At 41.1% G+C, this 26,556-nt stretch overlaps 1 protein-coding gene across 1 annotated transcript in view; it reads left to right on the top strand.

The window, feature by feature from the left end:
• KCNK17 (potassium two pore domain channel subfamily K member 17) overlaps window positions 1-13,346 on the top strand; it is a 28,817-nt gene extending 15,471 nt beyond the window's left edge. The window contains exons 3-5 of the mRNA XM_017806663.1: window positions 4,699-4,865; window positions 5,912-6,080; window positions 10,690-13,346. Coding sequence (XP_017662152.1) covers window positions 4,699-4,865; window positions 5,912-6,080; window positions 10,690-10,961 — 608 coding nt within the window. The 3' untranslated portion in view covers window positions 10,962-13,346. The remainder of the gene's footprint in view (window positions 1-4,698; window positions 4,866-5,911; window positions 6,081-10,689) is intronic.
• The last annotated feature ends 13,210 nt before the right edge of the window (window positions 13,347-26,556 follow it).

Here is a 26,556-nt window from a genome sequence, read left to right as displayed (position 1 = left end):
GGAATTTCATAGGGCTAAAACTCTGTTCAAACCTGGTTTTCAGCCTACCAGCCTTAGTTATTGGTCTCTACTTCAGAACAGCACCAGCTAAAATGAATAGTGATGGGCAGCTTCCACCGCATGCCCTGGTTCAACCTGCCAGGGTCCCAGTGAGCTGTGCCATGTAAGACACAGTTCCTGAGAATCTGCCCACTAGCTTTAATAATCAAATTCTTTAAATTCTTGATTTATTCTAATCATAAAACTGAGAAGCCAGTGCAAGAACTGTGGCTGCTTGGGGCTTCCATGTCCTGCTTCTGTTTCTACCACAACTGGGAGGCCTTAGCAAGGTCATGCTCCATGGATGGATGAATTGGAAATAACTGACTTCCCATGTCAAGTGTCCTGAGCTCAGTGGCTGTGTCCAGCTGCCAGGTGTTCCTGAACTTGAAGCAGACTTGATGGGTATAATATGAAATCTCACAAGAATCTTGAGAAGCCAAATACGTTTTCATATAGTTATTCTCATGGAGGCAATCAAAGGGAGAATAGGAACCTCTGACTTGCTGATCTTCAGTTGAGTGTAGGTGGTACCAAATGACCTCTGAAAATCTTAATGCTTGTAAGATCATAAGATAATTCAGTCTTCCTGGTGCCTCAGAAGGTCTCTGGTGCAACGTGTGTGCTTAAAGCAGTCAGCTATGAGGTCAAACCAGGGTAATGAGGGCTTTATCAAGGATACCTTCCAGCTGAACTGGACCTTATCAGACAAACATATAAGGCTGTGTGAGTGATCAATAGGTTTGTTTGTGTACTTTTCCACTTTGAATTATACAAAGACAACTTTTCTGTCTTATTTTTTCTCAATAACACATTTGAATTTTTCATGAGCAAAACCTTTCATTTATCCCAGATTAAAAAATTTGGGTTACTTGTAAAGATGACAAGGAAAAGAAAAGTTTAGATTTTCTGAAAAATGTTAGAGGAGGAGCTGTTGGTGGGAGGAGCTAGATAGTTTGAGGGTATAACTTCCTCCAGTGCCTAGGAGAAGAGGACTGTGGCTCATCGGAGATCATCCCAAATGCCAAGTGGAGCATTTTTGAGTATTTAAATGTCTAATGCAAAATAAAGTAATTCTAGGACTGACACCCCTCACTGAACTGTCCAATGGCCCTGTGGGTCAAATACTTCTGTTGTTCAAGACACCTGGCTCCTAGGCTTAGATGAGTGTGTGGCTGTTCAAAGCAAAATACTGTCAACAAGAGTACTCTGTAAATTTGGGATTAGGTCATTCCTTAGGAAGTGATGGCTTGTATACTCTCAAGTAGGAGAAACAATTAAACCAAATCTCCCAAAAAATGTGTTTGAATGCTAAAACCACTGATAAAGTTATATATTAGGGAAGCAGCTCTTCTTCCTGCTGTTTGTTGTTTTTTTTTTAATCCATTGAGTTTTTTCCACAGATGAAATTTTTTGTAAGTTTGCAGATGATTTTCAGCCTGTGAAAGGCACTTGTTTTTTGTTCTAAGGACTTTTTGCTGAAACTACTCTTTCACATCCAGGCAGTGAGAACAGGAGCTAAACAAATCTTTCATTGTGGGTAGCAGGAAGTTGCAGTTGCCTTAGTTGAACTGAGAATACTGCAAATAGGATATTGTCTTGTGAATGAAAAGATCTTCTACTAATAAATCTCATCTTCTTAACAAGTCCACAGAGCTTCCAAAGCCCATATGTTAAGGGAATGTAACGGGAAAGCAGGGAAAAAATACTGAATTACTAAATATGTATAACAGAAGCACATGAGTTAAAGCACATGGATATGAACATTTAGAAATAAAACCACTCTTATTTTGCTTCTTCTAAAGAAGCTTAACTTACTTTACACTTTATTTCAAAATGAGAGTGCAGTACATGTGCTTAACCCAGCTTCAGTGAAAACACATTTTGATGTCTATGCAGTTTTTAGTGACCATCCTTCGGTGTCTCTTGGATCAGGCAGGTACCAGGTGACATCCCAGCAGCAGGCTCATGAGGGATGTGACACAACTGCCAGTGTAGTTTTAGTCTCCGAGTTTGGTTCAGATCTTCTAATGTATAGCCCACAATGGTATAAGACACCAATTACCCTCATTCCATTTACTGAAGAGAATATGTCCTATTTACCCGTTCCTGCTTGAGTTTTATAACAATTGAGGTTTATATACAACTAGGCTGGCATCTATTTGTCTCATGCAAAGGCAAGTGGATGTCATTAGCCAGGAATAAATTTCTGGCCATTTTGCATAATCTGAAGTCTCCTGTGCTATTTGATTAAACTTTGTATCCTGTATAAAAAGCTAATGGGACTGTGGCTTTTTGGCATATGTTCAGCAACTGCTCATCAAGTCTTCAGAAAATTGTCTTGAGCCGCAGAAAGGGAAGCAGAGAAATCAAATGCAAAGCAGATCTGATGTTTTGGAGTGCTGGGCTTACTGTGCCCGTTAGACCTTCTTACATTATTGAATTTGCCACTCTAAATTAGTTGTAATGTACGGTTTAACCATAGATGCTCTCCAGTCAGAACTATGTGGCATCTCCAAAGTTCTGGAGGCTGCTGTGCTTCACACAGTGATCTGAGATCACAGGCCTTTCTTCTCTTATCTTATGTTTTTCTTCAGAGACGAAATAACTTGGAAAACTGTGGTAAAAAGAACTGCCCGAGACATTACACAGTCTTTTAAAACTTGATATAGAAGGAAAAGAGGGGCAAAGGCAATGGGGAAACCACTTTGGGAATGGCTGGCCATAAATGTATGTAAATAATGTTCAGACTCCAGCCTTACAGTAAATGCCCCCCCCAGCACTTTCTCCTTGGGCCAGATCAGTCCACAAAAGGGAAAAACTGGAACTAATCCACAGAAATGTGGCATAGCCAGTGTGAAATGCATTGCTCCAGGCACATATCCCTTTAATTCACTTAGGTGAGATTACCAACCGGATGTACTTGCCTGCATGTCTCATTTACCACACCTGTTAGTCTAGAAATGGTGAAAGCTGGCAGAAATCAGCAACTACGTGTGGGAAAAAGTGCATAAACATTATAAAGCTGCTCACAAGCAAAGAACAGTGGATCAAGGGTTGAACTTGATGATCTTGGAGGTCCTTTCCAACCCAGCTGATTCTATGATTCTGTGAACATAGCACTGGAATGAAGTCCTAATTTAGCCCCTTTGTTTGAGTGTATTGAAAAACTATCTCTAGTTACATAACAGCATCCCATTCTTTCTGAGAGATGCTCTGCCCTCTCCCAGGGACAGGCTGCTGGGGCTGCTTTGGAGGTATATTATGTACTATCATACATGTTAGACTCAGGGGCTCACAAATCATTCAAGTCTAAAATTATTGGAGGGAAAGTCCTCCAAATAGTAAAACTTCGAATTTGTATGGGTGCACACTTAGAAATAGTTTGCCCCATACCTTTTTCTGGGTATAATTCGCTGGTGCCCATGTACAATTAACTGCAGATTTGTCCATGGCGAGAGATTTTTGTTAGCACAAAACGTGGCACAGGACGTGTAGATATCCCCAGCTCACAGTTGTACACATTTCTACATTGTTGGTCAGTGGCTTATTGCAGCTGGCATGTGACAGAAGTTAGTGAAGGAATGGGACTCTATCTGATTAACCACAGGTGTTTGCGCTCTCACTTATCTGGGGTACAGAGCCCAGCCCTGGGACCTCTCCCTCCTGGGCACTGCTCACTTGCCCTGGGGCTACACCACCTAAAAGCAGGTAGCAAGGCACCGGTGCTTGCGCTGTGCTAACCTTGGGTGTCGCCAGGAGGGGATATCATTATTTGTGGTGAAAAGATAATCTCGCATGTGGACGTACACCAATCTCTAATGAGCAGAGGTGATTTTGAAATGCAGTCAAGGCCACAGGTCTCTGACTGGCTAAATCACAGTTGAAATGCTTGTAGTGTGCTATTTCTTCCCCTGTTCTGGAAAGCATCCTATGAAATAAACTATAGTTAAATATGACTTTCCTGTGGCATAAAACACTTGAAACTAAAGAAGTGCGAGTTTGCAGATTTACAGGACATTTTAAAAAGAAAGCGTGGCGAACAAAGACAAATATTGCAGCAGTGATTTTGAAGGCATAATCACCTGAGGATACAAGCAAGGCTGTGCTTGCAAGGCAGGACTTTTTATTAGACTCTAGACAACCATTTTGACAATTTAAGGTGTATTTGGTACTTGTGGTGCAAATGAGGAGTATAAGCAAGAAGGCAGTGTGAAGTTCACTAGTTCTGTGGGGCAAAGGTAGAAAAGGGTGGTTGTTATAATTAAAACACTATTGTTGTGATTCAGAGACCACCTGACAGCCATGCAGGATCATTTACCAGCAAACCCCATGCCAACAATGCTTACAAAAACTGAGCTAAACGGAAGGTTTGCATTTACGTCAGATCCCAGCCAGGACAGTGGGTAGGGGAGAGGAAATTCACTGGTAAATGGAAAAGGAACTAAGCAAAATTGGCAGGGAAAGAAGTGTTATTTTCCAGCCCACAATAGGATATGACAAACAATGGATGTAACTTACAGTTATTTATAAAAAACGTCCTTTTGGAGCAGTGACCTTCTTGCCTAACTTCTTTAGAAGATGGAGGTTCACCCCTCCAGGGGAGGAGGGCAATCAAAGAGTATTTTAGATTTAATGCCTCATTCCTTCCCTGCCTAGGCTATGGGAACCTGAGCCTCAGCACTGCAGTTGGGCGAATCTTCTGCATCGTGTTTGCACTTTTTGGAATTCCCTTGAACCTTGTACTCCTGAATGAAATTGGGCAGCTGATGCTGCTTGGGGTTCAGCATTGTGCCCATCGCCTAGAGGAGGTGTTTCCTTGGCAGGTAAGCAATGTGCATGGGTATATCTCAAGGAAACAAAAGACAGAGGACATTGGTATTTGAGATCCTCCGACTAACAAGGACAGCCTGCCTACCTATTTGGCCAAAAAGGCAATAATATTCAGGAATAGCTGGAAGCAAATAAATTTGGTTTATGACAGCCCTATGAGGTGTCAGATAAGGTTGTTTATTAATTGAGGGAAATTCTGTGATGAATGACTTCCCCTACAGCAACAGAAGTGCTAAAGCATGAGAGCCATGCACAGTCCTAGACTATCTAGTCTGTTTATCATCAGTCATAGTTAGAATTCCCTGAGTAAGTTATATGGGAACATTTGTCAAATAGGCTTTAAACTGGCATGAATTTAGGACTCATGGAGGTGATGCCCAGTTTGTGTTGACTGGATGTCAAAGTTTAACTCCATCTGGCAGCTAAGCACCATGCAGTGACTCACTCCCTCCCTCCCAGTGAGATGAGGAAGAAAATCAGAAGAATAGAAGTGAAAAATATCATGGGTTGAAATAAAGACAGTTTAACAGGTAAAGCAAAAGCTGTGCATGCAAGCAGAGAAAAACAAAACAAGGAATTTGTTTACCACTTTTCATCAGCAGGCACATGTTCAGCCATCCCCAGGAAGGCAGGGCTTCATCATGTGTAACTTGGGAAGACAAATGCTATCACTCTGAACATCCCCCCTCTTCCTTCTTCCCCCAGCTCTGTATGGTGAGCATGATGCCATATGGTATGGAATATCCCTTTGATCAATTGGGATTGGCTGTCCTGGCTGTGTCCCCTCCCAAATTCCTGTATATCCCGCATCTACTCAGTGGTGAGGTGGGATGAGAAGCAGAAAAGCCCTGTATTATCAATACTATTTTCAGCACAAATCTAAAGTACAGCCCCACACTATCTACTATGAAGAAAATAACCATCCCAGGTAAAATCAACACACTGGAAGATCCACACTATTTATCATAGTGGAATGTAATGAATGTTTGCATGTTTTTGTGGAGTCCTTCATAAGCTTTTTTTCTTCCTGTTTTACTAGAATAAAGCTTCTCTCCTGATGAAGACCTGCGCACTGGTAACTGGCTTGTTATTGTTCCTCTTGCTACCTCCCTTGTTATTCTCTGACAAAGAAGGCTGGTCTTATGAAGAAGGCTTCTACTATTCCTTCATTACCCTCAGCACTATAGGGTTTGGAGATTATGTTATCGGTGAGTAGTTCACATTTTGTCGCTTGCACCTACTAAACAGCAAAGTCAAATGCATAGCATATGAAGCTCCCCACTTGGCAGTTTGACACCACTAGCAATCCACAGACCTGATAATAAATATATTGTGATAGGCGTTTGACAGGTTGAGGAAGACGTGATTCCTGTGATAGCAATGCACCTGTAAAAGAACAAAGAAATTGTTTCCTGGTCAATGAGTAGTCTTCCAGCATTCACGTGGTCTGTCCCCTGAATGACTACATCACCAAGCTGGAGTGCTCTGTTTTTAATCACAGCAGTGGCTGATGGCACACTTATTGCACTCCAATACATCAGCAGCGATTAATTTCATCAGATGCTACTCTGCATCACCATTAACAGACTGTGACCATTTCTTCTGTCAAAACCCTAGACAACTGCTTTCTAAAAGGCAGCTTAAGTCACTTAGGTGTAGACTGTCAGGCACCAGGCACAGCCTAGTTTTGGATGCCAAAACCCTTTGCCAGAGGAAGTGGGATTGGACCCACGCCCGTTGCATTTGCTGAAACACAGGACACACCTTTTTGATAAAGACTTTCTCATTAAAAACAAATTGATTATAGAAACACATGCACCCTTAAATCCCTGAGAGACAGAAAGGCTAAAACGTCTTATTATGGATTCTCTATTTTCTTTTCTTCATAGCGCTTGATTGATGATTAGACAACTTTGTGGCGATTACTTTAGGACTTGTGTATAATGCATCAGAGTTATGATTAGAGCTTGTGTAGGCACAAATAAATAAGCTGGAATCATGTTATCTTGGGTAAGGGTAGCCAGATGAAGCTTAACAAAAGCTAGGTTAGTTCATAATTTTCCTGCACTGATTTTACAGATGATGCCGAATTCTGTGTGGCAGCAGCTTTACTTCTCTCAGTTTCTGGTAATGAATTTGGTATACCTCCCTCTTCTAGGTGTACCTTCATCTGTGTAGTACTTTTGTAACTGGCATACTGCCATAGATATAGAATCATAGAATCAGCCAGGTTGGAAAGGACCTCCGAGATCATCAAGTCCAATCCTTGATCCAACACCGCTGTGGTCGCCAGACCATGGCACTCAGTGCCACATCCAGTCTCATCTTAAAAACCTCCAGGGACAGAGAATCCACCACTTCCCTGGGCAGCCCGTTCCAATGCCTGATTACCCTCTCTGTAAAGAATTTCTTCCTAATATCCAACCTAAACCTTCCCTGGCAGAGCTTAAGACCATGCCCTCTTGTCTTACTGATAGTTGCCTGGGAGAAGAGACCAACCCCCACCTGGCTACAAACTCCTTTCAGAGAGTTGTAGAGAGTGATGAGGTCTCCCCTGAGCCTCCTCTTCTCCAGGCTAAACAACCCCAGCTCCCTCAGCCTCTCCTCACAGGACTTGTGTTCAAGTCCCTTCACCAGCCTTGTTGTTCTCTGGACCTGCTCCAGCACCTCAATATCCTTCCTGAACTGAGGGGCCCAGAACTGGACACGTAACTCCAGGTGTGGCCTCACCAGTGCTGAGTACAGGGGAAGAATCACTTCCCTGGTCCTGCTGGCCACACTGTTCCTGATGCAGGCCAGGATGCCATTGGCCTTCTTGGCCACCTGGGTACACTGCTGGCTCATGTTCAGCTTCCTGTCAATCCGAACTCCCAGGTCTCTCTCTGTTTGGTTGCTCTCCAGCCGCTCTGTGCCCAGCCTGTAGCACTGCAGGGGGTTGTTGTGGCCAAAGTGCAGGACCTGGCACTTGGCCTTGTTGAACCTCATCCCGTTGGAATCAGCCCAACTCTCCAGCTTGTCCAGGTCCCTCTGCAGAGCCGTCCTACCTTCCAGCTGATAGATATGTTAGGTTCAGCATGGGAATAACTGAATGTGTCAGTGTCCTGTGGTATGTACTGGCCAAACAATTTTGGCCTTACAATCCTGTATGTGTGGTTTTATGTCTAAGCTTAAAAAGGAGGTTCAAGTGACCATCATACTGTTTCCCCACAAGTGTGATACCAAACTGGGAGAAGTAGCTGACGTGCTGGAAAGCAGCTCTACAGAAAATGGCCCGGGGGTCCTTTGTGGACAACAAACTGGCCATGATCCAGCAGAGTGCCCTTGTGGCCAAGAAGGCCATTGGTATCCTGGGATGCATCAGGAAGAGTATTGCAGATCAAGGGAGGTGATCCTGCCCCTCTACTCAGCCCTGGTGAGGCCACATCTAGAGTGCTGTGTTTGGTTCTGGACTCTTCAGTACAAGAGAGACATGGAGCTCCTGCAGTGGGTCCAGTGAAAGGATACAAAAATGATGAAGGGACTGGAGCATCTTTCTTAAAAGGACAGGCTGAAGGAGATGGACCTGTTTAGCCTGGAAAAGAGAGGCCTGAGAGGAGATCTTATCAAAGCATATAAATATCTTGAGAGTGGGTGTCAAGAGGATGGGATCAAACCTGTTTCAGTAATGTTCAGTGACAGGTCAAGGGTCAATAGGCACGAACTGAAACACGGGAAGGTTCATTTGGATATGAGGAAAAACTTTATTTTGAGGGTGACAGAGCACTGGCATGGACTGCCCAGAGATGTTGTGGAATCTCTTTCTCTGGAGATACTAAAAATCTGCCTGAACACAATCCTGTGCAACCTGCTCTAGGTAAACCTACTTTAGCAAGGGGGGTGGACTAGATGATCTCCGGAGATGTTTCTGCTACTGTTCTGGGCGAGGGAAATTCTGGGGTATATCATATGCCAAGAGTGATATTCTGTGTTCACTTTGGACACAGCTGCTCTGTTTTGGGAAAAATGTAAGCCAGGCTATGGCACTTGGATTTGAAGTCATAGAGTGGTCCCTAGCCAGTTTTATTTAGTAATACTGATGTAGCTTCTCTTACTGGCCCTGAAATTTGCTAATTTACACACTCAGTAAGCCCTTCTATTGGACACAGGGTGCCATGTAGGTCCTATACTGCTTCAGATCTTCTCACCCCCAAGTCTGCACCTATCATATGGTCTCTGTGGGAAAAGCATTCTCCTTGGAAGCCTCAAATAGCCCTTTGCTCATGTTTTCATTTATTTCTTAGAAACAAACAATTTTTAAACCTTTGAATTTAGCATTGATTAAAGGTTCTTGTTTGAATAATGCATATAATACTCTTCCTGTTTGAAGTTCACCTTGATGTAGAAAGCCAGCCAAAAGAGTAGTTACCACAGAAGTGATTAGAATCATAGAATAGAATATTCTGAGTTGGAAGGGACCCACAAGGATTATTGAGTCCAGCTCTTAAGTGAATGGGGATCAAACCCGCAATCTTGGTGTTATTAGCACCATACTCTAACCAACTAAGCTAATCTCAGGGTAGCTCCCAAATATTTACAGGGACTTAGTGACAACTTAATGTCTTGTGGTCCCATTATATTGAACACGTACAATGTATATTACATAATATATAATAATACTAAGTAAATGGGTGTAAAGAACGGCTGTTTAATATGACTCTACTGAACAGTTTCTACTTATCACAGTCTTGTAGACAGTAACAGTTCATAGACCATGATTTGGGAACTGCTAGGACAGTTTTCTTGCATACAACCTATCACAGATGACAAAAACCTAAACACTTGAGGAGTGTTTTGATGGATGTCCCATTTTAACCCAGCCCTGTGAGTGCTTTTCACTGGAATGTGGTGTGGAGTGTGGCCTCCAGGTTTGTGGAGGTACCACCTTGTATGTGTTAACTCCTCATATTCTGTCCCAAAATTATTGGGTCTCCTGTAGTATCTGCTGCACTGTAGGTATCCAGTTATAAAGTGACAAACCTTCCTAAGGTAAGGAAACTAAGCAATGACACTTGAGAAGCAGTGTAGGAAAAAGGCTATGCAACAACTTCACTGCCAGTGATTTGTATCCTGTGTCTGTAAAGGTACCCCAGACTGCTTTGTGATACAGCCCAGTCACTTCATAGGGCTTTTTCTGTGTTAATGTTGCTACTGACACTAACTTATCCCATAGAAATCTCTTTGCACTAAGCACTGTGGAAACACAACCAGAAATATGGCTTTGCTCCAAAGGGATCACAGAGTACCTAGCTGAGTAACCAGACAGAGGTAGCATAATTTCAAACTGTCTTCCAAGGCTTGGTTTTATCTTGGAGGTTTTAGGACTGCTCAGGCCTCTTTCCTCCCACTCTCAGAGACTCTCTCACTTGCTTATATGTGGTTTAACATGCATTGATACGTAAAACCCACTTACCTCTCTGCCTGCAGGACCCCCTGTTACATGCTAATACAATATTGTTATGCTGAGTAATAAATAGAGAAATAAAACTGTGTGCTTAAATGTGAATAATTTCACTTTGACATAGATGCAGTCTGGGATTTATTTTTCGTTCTTATGGGTAAACTTTGCAATTCTTAGGGAGTAACTGGGTTGTTGGTGACATGTCATGAAACATACTTGCTTACAACATCTATTCACGTGCTAAGTAGATGAGATACTCGTGTTTTATATAGAAACCACTAATATTAATTGGTATTTCAGCTGCCTTTTTGCTTTTATGTTTATTGTCTCTGAGGCACTCTTGATCCAATCTAGAAATGTTTTGGGTGATTCTATTCTAGGGATGAACCCAGATCGCACCTATCCAAGGTGGTACAAGAATATAATTTCTCTGTGGATCCTCTTTGGGATGGCCTGGCTAGCACTGGTTATCAAATTTTGCATCAACCTTCTAGAGACCTCCAGTGACTTCTGTCAATGCAATAAGAAGAGCACCGAGATGGCAGAAGACTTAATGGATGGTAATAAAAATAGTATGATAGGACTTCACAATGTGGACATCTGCAATGACAAAGACACAAAAACAAAAGGACCGGGTGAATCTCATACCTAGACAGCTCATACAGAAGCCCTCTAGGGGAGGAATATACCCTTGGTGTCCTGTAGGTTTCAGTGCACCAGAGATGCACCATTTAGAAATGAGGGAGTGGTGCTGCCCTGACCTTCACATGGGATGAAAGCTTGCCTATGACCTTGAAGTGCTTCTGTTCTGCATTGTGCAATGGCAACAGAATGTTTCATTTCCAGCACCACCAAGAATTACCAACGGGACTCTTAGCCAAAAGTAGATTGATGGAGATATTACCTGCCCTCCCACTCAATATATGAGGTAACCTTTGACATCAATTTGCAACATCAGCTGTTGTCCTTTTCTTTGCATGCAAAGTTCTTGCAGCCTCTAGTTGCTATGTCTGTGTCTGCCAGTGTGCGGCATTTTGCAAATGTCGCAGCTAGAAAATCAAGTGCAATTTAATGAAGGAAACAAACAGTGTGTTGCTAAAAGACTTAAAGAAAAGCACTATTTGAAGCTATTTGTCAGTCACATGCACCGTCACCTATATACTTGTGCTTGTGAAAGGTGGCATCAAGCTTTTGCTCTCTTATCCCTAGTACATGGATGACAAGACAGAGCTTGTAGAGGTGTTTAATAGAAACAGATAATTCAATTTTTTTAAAAGAAGTTTCTACATCAGAGGTCCTCTAATATTAGAAAGAGACTAGGTCGGCTGTTCCTTTCTTCAGAACTTACATAGGTTCATCCTTTGTAAAGTATTATGTAGACCAGATGTCATCAGCAGGTCATTTAGATAGATTATTTTGCCTCATCTTGGAAGTCATAAAAGGAGGACTAGAGGCATTTTTAAGTGGCAGTGCTTCCAACATTATCCTGTGGTCAGTGTTAACAAGGGCTACTTTAATCTAGAAGCAGATTGAAGTATCTTCAGCTGTGATCAAGAGATGCTATTTTGGTGAACTTCTCATGTCATAAATGAATAGTGTACCAGTTGTATCTAACATCTTTTATATAATCACAACTGTCTGATCTGTGGAATGCCAGACCTGCTTATTTGGCCTTTGTGTCAGTCATGAAACAGAACGGTTTGGTTTTTTTTAATTCCATTAAATTCTCAAAAATCTTTTGATACATTATGTCATTGAGAAAGGCACAACAGAGTCTAAGTCGTGCTGCCATTTGTATTCCCATATCTAGTCTTCTTATTTTCTTATTCCTGTTGTGCTACTTGCATCCTAGAACATTAACTTTGAAAACATGACCATAGCAGCAAACCAGAATGAAGCATTTGGGTGAGCCTTCAGCTTTTGCACTGAACCAAGATTCCACATGAATGGTAGAGAAAAGACTGAAAATTCAATCCATTGGAGAATGCGACTCAGGAATTAGAAATATCCATAACTATATTCACAGAAATGTAGTGAGTGAAAAGTTTACAGTCTTCAAGAACGCAGAATCTGGAAGATATATTGTGAAAAAAAGTTTCCATATATAGACCAGTCTGAGTGGTGGAACTGATTACAGGAGAAAATGCTGGAAAGAAAGCAGCTGGGTGAAATTTAGTCTATCAAACTTTTGCTGATTGCATAGTAGTAAATATTCTCTCAAATACTGTTTGAATAGGCAGAAAAGAAAAGGAAGGGAGGCAGTGGACATGTTGAATCATACGGATGCAAAATAAATACGTTTCAAATTTTTGAACATTGGGGAATTTCTTTAACAGCCTTTATAATAAACATTTTTGTTTCTTCTGTGTTTCATCTTGCTTATTTTCACTGATGGATGTACAGTGTAGGTTTTCCTTATGTCATAATGGGCTGGCCTACACAAAGACCAAAGTTTATTTCTTTAAACACAAGTAAATCAATTCCACAGCATAAAACATGGTACTCTTTTATCCTTATCCTTTGCACCCTTTTTCACATACAAAACTAAGTAAATGTAACTGTATTGTAAAATCTGGATGTCCAAAAGATAGTAGGAGTTTCTACTGCTGAAGCACAGGAATGACTATGCTAAATCTATTTCAACTTCAGTTTGAAATGTCAGAGATTCTGAGGATTTCTGTCAGCTCTGCTCTTTGATGAGAAGGCTTATCTTGAGAAGAGTTTCGACTTTTGAATTTGAATGTTAATTAATCTCATTTAATTCACATTCCCATGTATTTTTAGTTTGTGAATGGGGTTTTCAAAAGTGCCTTGGAAGTTTGGGCACCTTGGTTCCACTGAAGTGGAAACAGAGTTGCATGCCTTTGGGCAGCTAATATACAATTTGAGATGTAAAAGGAAGACAAACTTTAGGAGTAGCCCCAAAAAAAGGAAAAAAAACAGTAAATTCTTCATAGATCTTGGTGCTTCCACCATATGTCAGGGTTCAGCCACAGACCTAAGCATGTGGCTGGGTCTCAAGATGCTTCATTATCTGCTCCAGCAATTTTTTATGATTCACTTCCTTCTGCAGCTGTGCTGTTGCGTTACCCAGCAGCTCAGCACCAGTAGTCCTGCCATGCACTTTCTGATACAGCACACTTTATATGTGCATCTGAACTGCTTGCAAGCCATGTGTACCTCCAGAGCTGCAAGTTGCTTGCTTGGGGGTCTTGGATCACCTTAAAAAATATGAAATTAGTCAAATACCATCTCTGCCTGAGTTATCTGACACTGAATTCACATGACGTCACTTACGAATATCCTTTTTTTGGCAGTTCTTCAGCTAGCTTTTGATATGGACAATAGATACAATTGTGTCTGAATCCCAACAAACTGATGTTCCTCTGGTCTTTCTGATCTTTATAAAGCTGTGTTGTGGTTAAAAGACATAGATGAATTTGTTCCTAGAGGAGTGAGAAGAAAGTGAAGTTTTGCAACATCACAAAGAAAACATAATCAATGGGTCTATTATACCAAAATATGAAAGGTTATCTTCTCAAGGGTAAAATAAAGAAAACAAAAGCATGGTACTGTTATCATTCTTGTCACAGCTGAGTTGCAGTCTTCTGTAGTCTGCATTGGAAAATTACTGATGCTCCTTGATTTATTTTTTATTTAATATCTCTTCCTGTTCCGATAAGTGTGCAATTTTCATTAGTGATTTTAAGTTAGACTTTCACTGCTATTATTCTTCACGAGTCAATTTTTCCTTATTATCCTGTTTTCTTCCTTGGGAGGAGCAGGGGTTGGAAACAGGTTTGGTTAGTAATGGTAGTTGTAAATATTTATGTAACATCAATCTCCAGAGTCTTTTTCACAATCACATAGAGCATAATGTGCTTCTGACCTTTATACAGTTTCCCAGGAAATCAATCCCTTGAAGCAAGAAAACAAGCCCCTGTCTATCTCCCCTACTCCAAGGACAAGTCCTGGCTTCAGCCTCAGTGTTTCTTATGCTGGCTCTTTCAGCTAGTCCAAAAGAGATGTTTACCCCTTGGGGAGCGATGTGTCCAGAAGTACGTAACAGGATGTTACAGCAACATAGTACAGACTGCTCAGAACTGCACACTCTTTGTCTAGTTGTCCACAGTATTTTGAGGTCCCTAGACTAGAACAAAAAAGCCCTTCTTCCACTATGGTCTATGGCTCCAAAAAAAAATCCAGGTTGTCATTTTTCTTGCAGTGGTTGGCTGATGAGATCTTACCTTAAAACTGATACTCCAGCTCCGTTTAGAGCTGAGACTGTTTAGCCTAGAGAAGGCTCAGGGGGATCTCATCAATGTATATAAATACCTACAGGGAAGGTGTGAAGAGGATGGAGCCAGGCTCTTTTTCAGCAGTGCCCTGTGATAGGACAAGAGACAGTGGGCACAAACTGAAACAGCAGGAAACACTTTTCTGCTATGAGCAAAGAACTAGCATATACTGCCTGAGGAGATGGTAGAGTCTCCATCCTTGGACATATTCAAAGGCCATCTCTAGGTGACCCTACTTGAGCAGGGGAGTTCGACCTCAGCCATTCAGGATTTGGCATTTCAAGGTCAAACCATCCTCCTAATAGTCCACAGTACACATCCTTCCACTCTCTGCAGACTATCTCCATTAACATTCAGGTTGCACCATCAGCAGGCCTGGTAGACCTTCCCACAATTTGTAGACAATAATTATTTTTGTCTCACAATCAGATATGCTTTATAGGAAGAGTGGTACAGAGCAAATACTATTATTTTGGGGAGAGGGAGGGGAAGTGTCTCTTCCAGATGTTAGATACCATTGTGCCATTCCAAAAATGTACAATAGCGTTCAGCTTTTCAGGTTGGTATAGCCTCCTGTCAATGTTACCTGTCTGCCTACAAGTTCCAGAAGAAGAATTCAGTTTTATTTCTGACACACCTCAGGTAAGGCAAACCTCATTTTGGTTTACCCTTTCTAAATTAGAGGCTTATGTTGGTACAGGTTGCTACTTACCAATTGAATTTGGGCAAAATTTTAATACAGTTAGGTCCTATAATGTGAGCCTCCCATCTATGTCAATAAATATGCTGGCTGATGGAAGAGATGGATGCAATAAATAAATGGTCTTTTTCAGTACAGTTATGCTATGCCTAAGGAACCATGTGCTTGATAGTGTCTCCCCTTCCAGTAGTCCTGGCTATGGGTGAGGTAGCACCTGGGTAGATAATTTCTGTGATTGCCTTTGAGCACCCTTTTTGTTTTAGGAGGTTTCTTCTTTTATTTATTTTTTTTTTCAGTATCTCAAATAAGTATGTGGAAACTTCCAGTTGAAATGGAGTTGAGTCTGAACGTCTGGGCAACTATCACACTGCATGGTTCTGGGCGAAGATTCAAAGGTTTTTCAGAAAGATGGGTGATTACAATGGAACAATATCTATGCCCTTACAAATTCTCATTTCTCAGGACTGTGATTTAAACAGATGTTAAAGGTGGGGGGTTTTTTTCAGATATAAACTGAAACACGTTTTAAGGTAGCACTAAGCAGGTAGAGAGGATCTCTGGTACCTCCTAAGTCAATGCGTGTTGCAGTAAGAGCCACTGAAGAGCTGTCCCTGTTGGAGGAAACAGCAGCAACATGGATTATTGTATTTTTAAGCTGTTTATGTTCATATAGGTGCAGATATGGTCTCCAAAACCTTTTTATTCCTTTTCAAGTTCTGAGATAAAGTACCTTTATTTTTAAGGGAAGTTGAACAAGAAGACATTCCCAGTAAAAAATTGATAGATCCATAATGCTTGAGTCTAGGTACTGGAGCCACCTCTTGAGGCAGAAGCAATGCAGTGTAAGTTAGAGATACTTTGAAACTATTTTAGTTTTTATTAGTACATAACTGTTTTAATTTTTAGTAGTACATATATCTTCCCTGATACTGACTTAAACTCACTGGAAAATAAGATTTAATTCTTGAGTAATACGACTTTCCAAAATCTCTAAATTAAAACAAGAGCTTGCTTACCAAAGCTATAACAGATGAAAACAGAAAGTGAGAGAAAATAATAGGAAAGAAAACATGAAGGAGAGAAGCCTGTGGAGTTTATTACTCATTCCTAAGGAACTTGGTTATCAAACTTGATTAGGTTCATACATTTCTTTTGGTTATGCCTTTAAAAGCTATATCTTAAATGAATGGATACATCTGTATTTGGTTAGTGATTATGGAAACGCTTCAGACATCCATTTATCTGAGTGAATAGAAAGGCCCAATGCATAAATTTAGGATTGTACAAACCTACCACCAGAGGCAAAACTGAAGAAGACATAGGTATGAAACTGAACAAGAAGGCACGTAGTAAGGATAGGGTCAAAAAGAAAGAATTAGTTGAGGCAAGGAGAAATCCATTGAAGCAGCATTTGCCTAGCTGACTATGGTAAATGAGGAATGGATAATTGAGGGAACTTCTAATATAGTTAAGAATTAGAGTAACGTAATTTAGGTAACTACTGATCAAAAAGGCATGATTGTACTGTAACTGCCATTACTTGATATATAATTCTACTACGAGCTGAAGTTGAAAGACTGTTTTTAAAAAACATTTCAGTTCTCCAGTTAATGTTGTTGTTCATCCCTTTTTCCACTATTCTTTTGGACTGCCCAGTTAGAACATTATTCTGGTACTAATGATCCCCTGAACCTCAAACTGATAAACAGGGTGCCTTCCAAACAAAAGTTTAAATCTGTTGATTAAGCTTTGGTTAAAACTTAAAAATGCAAATTTTATGAGTTATAGCACAGAAAAATATAATCCTAGAAGGCAAATGTGGTGGATGACTGCATGATGTACTGGAAGGATCATAGAGAATGCCTGGCAGCTTGGTTTTATATGGTTTTGCTGTCAACAAAGCATAATGAGGAGTTTAATTAGTTATGGGCTTCAAAATAAGGGAGAATTTCTCTTTAGTAAGCAATGAATGTAAGACAAGACTTCAATGTAATATAACCAGTTTGGGTGCACCCAAAATAAAGCCCCATTTCGGATCTTACTTAGTGAGGAGACATAAGCATTGACACCATTTGGATGAGAGGACTTTTGAAGTCTTATAGCAGTTTTAAGTCCAGAGGTTCAAAAATACTGAGTCATACTTTTCAGTGTCTGCCCTTTGAATTTTGAACTGTTATTGCAGTGCACAACATTGTATGTCTCTGTTTGTGCAAAGGAAAGAAAGGAATGGTACTGCTAGTGTTCCTAATTATATTAAGGTCATGTTAATTCCTACAGCATGTTCCCCACATGGCTCCAACCCCTTTCCCAGCAAATAAAAAATTATTTTATAATTTCTTCTTCATGAACTTTTCTCGTACTTTTTTCTGGTCTTGATTCTGCTTAATCAGCCTTGATCCTGCAATAGTTCCCTCACCACTCCTGGGCCAAAATCAGCTCTGCTGCTCTTGTATTTCCCCTGTGTGCTCAAGCCCTTCTCCCATGCCAGGAAGAATTAGGTACAACAGAGTCTTCACTGCTATGCTATGGGACCAGCACAGTATATAATGCAGAGAAGAAGGAGGAGCAGGGGGTTTGCAGGGACTACTTTTCCTGTTCCCACTCTCTTCTTGTAATTATGTTAAATATAGGATCCCAGCTCTGAGGGAGGTTGAGATCTCCCCAGTATCTGCACCAGTTCTGATCTGCTGGTCTTTACCATGAGGGGAGCAAGAGAGTCCAGATAGTCTCAGATGGCTGGCTTGCTTTCAGGTTGGTTGTAATGTACTGGAAAGGTGAAGCTTTTGTTGTCAGCTGCAGCCATGCTTCAAGCTCATTTGGCTTGTGGAGAATTTGAAGGAACTGGCAGCACTTAAGATCTTCAGGAGAAGCCTGAAGAAAGGTGGTGATGGCTTCACACAAGTTTGTCTTCCTTTTGGGAGAACGTTAGCTGTAGTAATCCATGAAGTACGAGGTGGCAATGAGTGACCCCGGGAACTGAGCAGGAAATAGTCCTCCCCATGGATCTCTCTGGATGTTATTGCTATTTGTTCCATGATAGTGTTGCCTTTTGAGTTCAGAACAAAATGTTTCAGCTGAGCAGTGAGTTGAAGACACAAGACTGAATATGAGGATATCTTTTGATGTGACATAAAATATAATGATGAAAGCTAGTAGCCACAAGACAGTGTACTGCATAATGTTCTTGTTATGACACTGTGACACTTGTTATGACTAAAACTTTTGAAGTTTAGGACCTGTCACAGCATATCTTCATGATTTTACAAATAAGGACCGTTTACCACTCAATCTGCATCTAGTTCTCAGGGCAACAGTACAATATTCCCTGCAGTGTGTGGAGTACTAACAGGAGGATTCACTGAATCCAGAAAATCCAGAGCTAACCAAGCCAGTAAAAAAATATAAAAACAAAACCCCCCAAACAAACAAAAACAAAACAAAAACATTAACAAACAAAAAAGCACAACAGGTGGACTCCATTCTTACTCAGTCATAGTGAAGTGCCTTTATCTGGACTATGTCCAGATGTTAGGTGTAAGCCAGTGCTTTGTCTTGAAAAAAAATAAAGTACTTAGGACCGATATCTGGGAAGGAAGGATCCGTTTTCAAGTCTTCAGTCTGACTCAGGTAGGGCAGGCCAGCAGAATGACATGAATGCCCTCTACTTAAGGTTCATGGGCAGGCCATCTCAGTCACTCTTGAAGCTGTTTCACTGCTCATAAATTATTAACTTGGCTGTGAGGTAGGGAACTATTAGCTACTCTCTCTCTTGCTTCATGAATCACTACATGTGTAAATCTTTATGTGGATTTAGCCCTTAGGGAATTGCTACAGTAGGAAGAGAAAGAATAGTCCTGTGCTTGGATTTCAGTAGCCAGTGGTGTGAAGAATTGCCATCATAGATATCATCAAGTTAGCTCTCGTGGGTCTGTATGCTTGTTGGTTCTCAGGCACTGTAACATCTTGGTATTAGATGGACTTGTCCCATAGCAGAGCCCTTAACCCCAAGAATGGTAAGCATGTTTCCCGTATAAACGGAAGTTGGTCTTTCTCAGTCTCCTTTGCTAAATAATTGTTGCAGAAATAGAGAGCCAGTGGTTCCATCTATAGCTCACTTATGCAGGTATGGAGGTTGTGAAAATATGATGTTTAGGATCCATTACTGTAAGTGTTAAATAGTTAACAACTGGGTGGGACAAGTGTACCTTCAGCAACTGAAAAGGACTCAACTCAAGGTACTTAGCAACTCCAGTTTAGGAGGGGCAGGGCCTTCATATCCTGGCCTGAAATCTCAAGTTATCACCTGCTGAGTAGCCAGTAGCAATTTTGAGAAGGTCACTACCGTGTTAATAGGGGATCTGTGGCACCTACAAAGCAGTTGCCACTGGAGAGCCATGAGGATGCAGAACTGCAGAGGATAGTTAAGCACTGCTAGGCTCAGTTGTTACATCAGACCTGAATGATCTGTTTTAAAGGATGTAACTGTATATACAGCTGGAACAACTGTGGAATGCCATTACACAAATAAATGACGTGCAGAAATAAAGTCAAACTGTGGGTGGGTGAGCAAGTTTCTCACCTATAATCTCCCACACCATTTGCTTTGCAATAAAAGGGAGCCATCAGAGGCTGCCAATGGGAGCTGTGTCTCCCAGCCTTGCCCTCCCTTATCATATTTCTGAGCAAAGCCAGATGATTAAGCAGCATCTGGTGTGACTAACCTTGTGTCTGAGGTCAGTCAGAGACCTGCAGAGCAATCGGTTGATTCACTCTAGCAAACAGTTACTAACTTTCAGGTTTTCAGCCTTAGATGCCTTCAATCAGATGGGCATAGGAGGGTTATTTTAGGTCTTGGTTTAGATGTCTCTGTACACTTCAGTGAGTTGCTGTGGGTCAGGGCGCTTATAGCCTGAGAAATGAGGGATGATAAAACTCTGCCTGCACACAGACACACACAGGAGTACACAATATGGTAAGAGCAGGATTTTGAACTCAGTAGGTTATGTCTGTGACAAACAGAGGAGTAGAATGGGGAGAACATAAGATCATGTTGTAAGAACGTGTTTCTGGAGTAATTCAAACCTTATCTGCACAAGGAAGTATTTGCCAGTGTAACTTCAATTGGTATTGCTATACCAGGAAAGCCTCCTAACAAGTATAAAGCTCATATTACTTTCCAAAAGGAAATAAAGGCTTATATTGTTGGAATAACTGTTGTATTCTAGACCAACACAGTTAGGCTGGCAAATCTTGGAAGGAGAAGTAAGACCTCTCTTGATCCTTTCACTTTTCTATAATTCAACTTCAATCGCAAAGTGGAATTAATGTTTCTTATTCTACAGCTCCCAGAAATACTGAAAGGAGTCAGTACTTAAGCTTTGTACAATACTTCCAGAAAGAAGATCTCCAATGCACTCTACTGATACAGTGGCATACTGTTAGCATGCTGTGAGCACTCACACAACCCCTTAGACTAGCCGTTGTCTCTAGCTGGTGACAGCATCCATGTAGCTGTTGAGGAAAATTAGACATGGTCTGCTTGCCTGCCAGTTACTCAGAGGTAATCTAGTTCCCAATTACTCCATTTCCACAGGGGAAAAAATGTCTAAGCACACCTGAAGCTCCATCAGGCTCGTCATGCTAAGCTTTAGCTAGTGCATGTGGCTGTAAGCATGTGGTCCTGTACAACAAGCCAAAGGTAGCCTTGGTAAAATCTTTTGGTGTTCAAGAAACCCAGGGAATCACTGTCACTGGACAGATATCATGGAACAGTTTTAGTCTTCCCTTATCTCATCATTTCTAAAATTCTGTTCTTGTTTCTGTGTCTACTGTTTTTTAAAATGCTTAGTTTTGCTGAACAGGTAAGGTAAGGTAGCAGATTGAACTGTTAAAGATCAGGCAAAGAATCTCACCCAATATTAGGCATCTATACATAAATTAATCAAAGGACTTCATGATTTGTCTTACCCACTTTATGAATAAGATGGATTTCACATGAACAGTGTGTATGTCACTTAGTTGGTTTTATAGGAGGCCTTGGCATTGTGCACATTAGGATGTCAGATGAATCACATCCTAAAGGTCTTTACTCACCCTGCACCTAGACCTCTGAGTAGTCTTCTGTGTGGATGGAAATAAAGCAGTCACTTTTGCTTTTATTTTAGGTCAGTTTCACATTTTGGTTTTCAGGCACTTGGCAGCTGTGTAATGTTTGGTTTGCAAACACTCCCAGGGAAGGGCTCAGTCCAAGACAATTATTTTCTTTACAAAGAGATAAAAACTCAAACATTTTTTGTTACTTTCACATTTTGTAAAACATTTCTCTGTTCTTCTACCCCAAAATATAAGCCCCAGGCTCAAACTACTTATTCCTATACCCTTCATATGTTTAAAAATCTCCTCTTTCCACACTTTACCCAGGATTATTGAATTGTTCTGTGCTTGATTTTGATGGTGGTAGAGGTTTTTTCAAAACTCCTCTTAACAGCCCAGACATTTTAGAAGCTGGAAAAGGTACAGACATATCTACCCTGTGCAATACAGGCACATGAACTAAAGCTGACCTATTGCTACCTAAGCTGATACATCTGAATGGTGCTGCTGGGCTGCTGGATTAGGCATTTCTGTGCCCATGCTTTGCTATGTGATGTAGGCATGCCAGCAGCCATCTCTTGATACTGCTTTCACACCCGCTTTGCTGCCATGCAATGGAGAGTAATGTTCTTAGAAGCCTTAAGATGTTCTTAGGAGCCTCCAAAGAGGAATAGTAGAGAGTGTTTAAAGCCAGCACTGTCTATAAACTGTTTATAAAAGCTGGGTCTCACTTCAGCCATTTTCTCATTGAGAAGTTCTCAGTTAAACTGCCAATCCAGTCTTCATGCTTCCTCACACTCATAAAAGTCTAGAGATTAAGATAGTGGAAGAATACTAAATATATGCCAGATACTTGATGGGATAAGTGAGCATATTGTGATTAAAGGAAGTGAATCATATCTTCAAACAATGTAGATTTGTACAAACTTATCTCAGCCAAGAATGTAGACCCACAGTCATATTTTCAGCTGAATTGAAAATTAACTAATAAGTGGGAGAGATTTAGGTAGCAGGTCAGTCAGGCTTGTCCAGTCTTTTTAATGGTAGGAGGCCAGGAAGGAGCTCTCGGCATCTTCCACTTAAGCCCCAAGTCTCATATTGGTGTCTTACACATTCCTGGTGCAGGAGAAACCCCTTTGATTTCTGCTCCCACTTTTCCTTTTCTGTGGACACAGCAGCTGCTACACCTGCTGAAGCAGGAGAGGCTCCCTGTGATGCAAAGTAGGCGCTGAATCTGGACAAGACCACTTTCCTGTTTGAAATAGTTTGGTCAGTCAGTTGCTGTTGTGGTTCGAGAAATGTTTCGTCTGGGATGTGCACATTCCTATTTGCGCAGTTAACCCAAATATAGGGATGCTTGTAATGCAGCCCAAGAGCCGCTTCCAGCCCATTGATGAATCCATCTGTACCCTGAGCAGTTTCTCTTTTTTAATCAAATGGGTTTGAAATATTTATCTGACTGTATAATTCAATACTCTGCTGTTGAGAAGGTGGGCAAACCTGTCTTGTAATGTTGGTTTCTCCAGTCTCTCTGAGGGCAGAGGTAAAAGAGGAGTATATCTGTTTTGATTCTTACTTAGTTTTCTATGTTCCACATAGAGACCCCATATCTTTTGAACATGGACTTCTCCTGCATAGTATAATAAAGAATGAGTAGAATAAGGCCTCTGGGTGACTCCGAATGGATAAGAAATGCATCAATTTTTGGGTTTTTTTGGGCGGGTTGTAATAGATGCATTAAATGGTTTAGCCTCTTCTGGTTTTTTTCGGCTAAAATGTTTTCAGTCTTTAAAGATAATTTTCTTTGGAGAATTGTTGGAGAATGCAGAAATCAACATGTTGGGCTTGTTTGATTGCCACCACACGAAAAAAGAGCAGACCTCTGGCATTAATGGAAAGTGCCAATTAAATTTTCCATTTTCTGGATCTGTGAAATGTGGTTTTAAATACAAATGAGAGTCAGATCCAAGGGGATTATCCAGATTGATTAATTTAAATTAACATCAATCTCTGAGTGGATGCTCTTGTGTCTGTTTCTAAGTGATTTTTAAGGTGGATAGACTGGGAAGCAGACAGATAGATGAATGAGTAGTTTAGCAGTTGAGACGAGCATAGCTCAGAAGTCATGGTTACCTAAATGGAAGAGAAAACAAAAGGAGGGAGCTGCTGGAAGCAGGGATGCCAAATAAACCACTATGGGCAGTCATGGTTTTAGATCCATCTCTCTTCTCTTGATCAGCCTACCAAAAGATAGAGATTTCTCTGGGGCCTGAGATAGGTCCCTATCCCTCTCCTGAGATTTCAGCTGTGGGAAGTGCTCAGAGCTCCCTCACTTGACATACATGCTGCTTTCAGTGGAAGACCTCTCCTTCGGGGCTGTGTAGGCATTACAGAGCTATACAGCAGGTGGTGTCCTAAAGGCTGTTTGAGGATGCTTTGTGTGATGAGAATCTGGTGATGAGGTCTGCAGAGCTGCTAGTCAGAGATGAGGCAAGTAACACCAGTGGCAAAGTGCTCTGAAGCTGGTGAGGCAGTGATGAAGTCTAACTCTCCCTGTCTTCTTGCAGAGTTTACAAGTGAGGATGTGTGGCAGCATTTCCCAGCTTTAAATCATGTAGATTATCCAGGCTGTAAAATGTTTTGGTTTCCTTTGAATGGTTTCCATACAACAACCACAAACATGCCTCTCTTTCCCCACAGCTCTATTTATTGCTGCCAGGGTTGGGTCTGCTGTTATCCCACTGCTTATTGTTACAGATCTCAGTGACTCTCAAACAAGGACAAAACATTCATTGGAGCAGGCACCTGGAAAGACGTTTTCCATCACCTTCAATACCACTGTCTTTTCCCTCTCTTTATCTATATAATCCTTTTGCAGCCTTGCAGCATACAGGTTACCCGGTCAGGCTTTTGCCTGTCTTTAGTGGGCATTTCTTGATACTCTGGGAAGAGGAGGTGCTTATGAGAGTCAGGAGATGCACAAGCTGTCTTGCTGTTCTTGAAGAAGTCATATGTACTAGTTGTGAATCACTTAAGGTGATTTGAGAATGTTGGTTATGCTGCCCTTTCATTATTACAAATCTGCCGAAAAGAACTGGCCTACATGATATTTTGTATTGTACTGTTATTCCTGAACATTGATTACATGGATTACTTTATTACATGGATTACATGAATTACTTTATTATTCTAGGGTCATTCATGCACACTCACACGGACAAGCCAGGTATCATTTTAGATCTTACTTTCTGCTGTAAAAGCATGCATGCCTACACGTAAATCTACAGGAAAAAAAGCTGCATTCATACACTAAATCTCAGCTTTTTCTTTTTCTGCTTTACTTGAGGCAGAACATGTCTTGTGTTAACCTCAGTGGTGGGTTGTAGAAAGATGAGTTCAAATCAGTGAACTGTGTGGTTAGCTGGTAGTTTAGTGGTCTGGATTCTGTTCTCTGTTTTCATTTTGACCTGGTGCTTGACCCTGAGACCTCTCTTTGTTCATCTTGTCTATTCAGATTGATGGGTTTCACTGAAGTCTGTACTGGATGTGAGTACTCAAGTCAAGGGAATCAGGGTTTCAGGGTATGCCTGCATTGCAGTTTTAAGCTGTGCTCCTGCCCATGCATTTGCCTAAACCCACTAGTGTGTCTGCACAAAAATCTTGCTTATGTGGCTTGGATTAAGTGATAAAGCTCAAACTATTCCCAGCTGCTAATCAGTGAATTCCTGAGAATGCCTTCTGTTATGTATTCTTGGCTTGACTTGTTGACTAAAATTACTTGTATCCCAGAGCCACCCGTCCTTGTGCCCGGTAGCTGCTGGTTCATCCAAGCAGGAGCCAAGTAAGCACAGCAGGCACCGGTGTTATTTGAGAGATACGTACATATATTTCTCTGCAAGCCATAAAATCTTTATAATCCATTTGTGGGCCAGTGTACCTCACTAATGTAGCAAAGTGAAGAGTCCTGGTGTGACTGCAGGAATTTCCAAGCTGTCCCCCTTTGTTCTGCCTTCTCACTCTCAGGAACAGCAGAGGTACTGTACCAGGTTAAGAAGCCTGCAGAGTCCTTCCAAAACCCTCCCATCAGACTGAGACCCACACCACAATGAGTTTTTTCCTCATCTTTAGCCTATGTCTGTGAATTAATATGAACTACTTCAGCTGCTAACAAAGAAATTTACTGATTTGATAAAAAGACCTTTGATCTCTCAAACTTCATAGCCGAGTGTTGCAAAAGTTAAGTCTTTCACACCCTGTTTAATCCATGACCAGTGCTGGTTTGAGTCTCTTTTCTTGGCAAGGCAGGACAGTAGTTGTTGTCCTTCCATAAATTTCTTAACAGTTCAATAATATTTTTAAGAGAATATGATTCATCACTCTCAGTACTATACAGTTTTTGTTAACAGTCAATAATCATTACTGGCAAACATCAAGTATTTCAAGTCTGAAAACTAACATTTTTGCTGCCCCCAGTTTCTCAGCTAGTATATGTGAGTACTCACTTTGCCTGCTCCAAAAATGTGACTGCTTATGACAGTTTTGCTGATGAGTTGAGATGTAGGAAGATCCACCTGAACACCTTTATTTGACAAATATTACTCTTTCCTGACACCATTAAATAGGGGCTTCAGAAATTCAAGATACAGATCTGACCAATGATGTGTTCTATCCATGAAACAAACATCCCTTATTTACCAGAGTAAATGAATCACCCTCTTCAAAGTCATTTCCCCACTGGATTATAACTTAACCCTTATCTGGGATGTGAACCAGGAACCTGAATGATGACAGGACAGTTAAGGAAAGTAACTGGTGTTTCCTCATTCCTTCCAAGTGGTTGTGCAGAAAATTGATATTATAGCTTTTGTTCAGCTTGTGTACTATAAGCCTTTCTCTCTTTCGTGCTCTGAACCACAGTTTGTGTGGTACTACAAACACTATTAAAAATTAAATCATCCAAAAGGACTGCTTTTCCAGAAAAGGGTGAAGTGCGAAAATCCTTTATTTCAGAATTAACTGGCTTTGGAATGGTGCATTCTCAGAGCATGGCAAGTTGCAAGAAAAAAACATACTTATTGAACTGTCCATCAGGTGCCTCTCATTTTGTGGGTGCTTGGATTAACTAATGGTTCAAAACAAAGTCCAGAAAATCAGAT

The sequence above is a fragment of the Lepidothrix coronata genome, unplaced genomic scaffold, assembly GCF_001604755.1.
Source record: "Lepidothrix coronata isolate B3197 unplaced genomic scaffold, Lepidothrix_coronata-1.0 Scaffold16, whole genome shotgun sequence".
NCBI lineage: Eukaryota > Metazoa > Chordata > Aves > Passeriformes > Pipridae > Lepidothrix > Lepidothrix coronata.
This window is presented reverse-complemented; position numbering and strand designations above follow the sequence as displayed.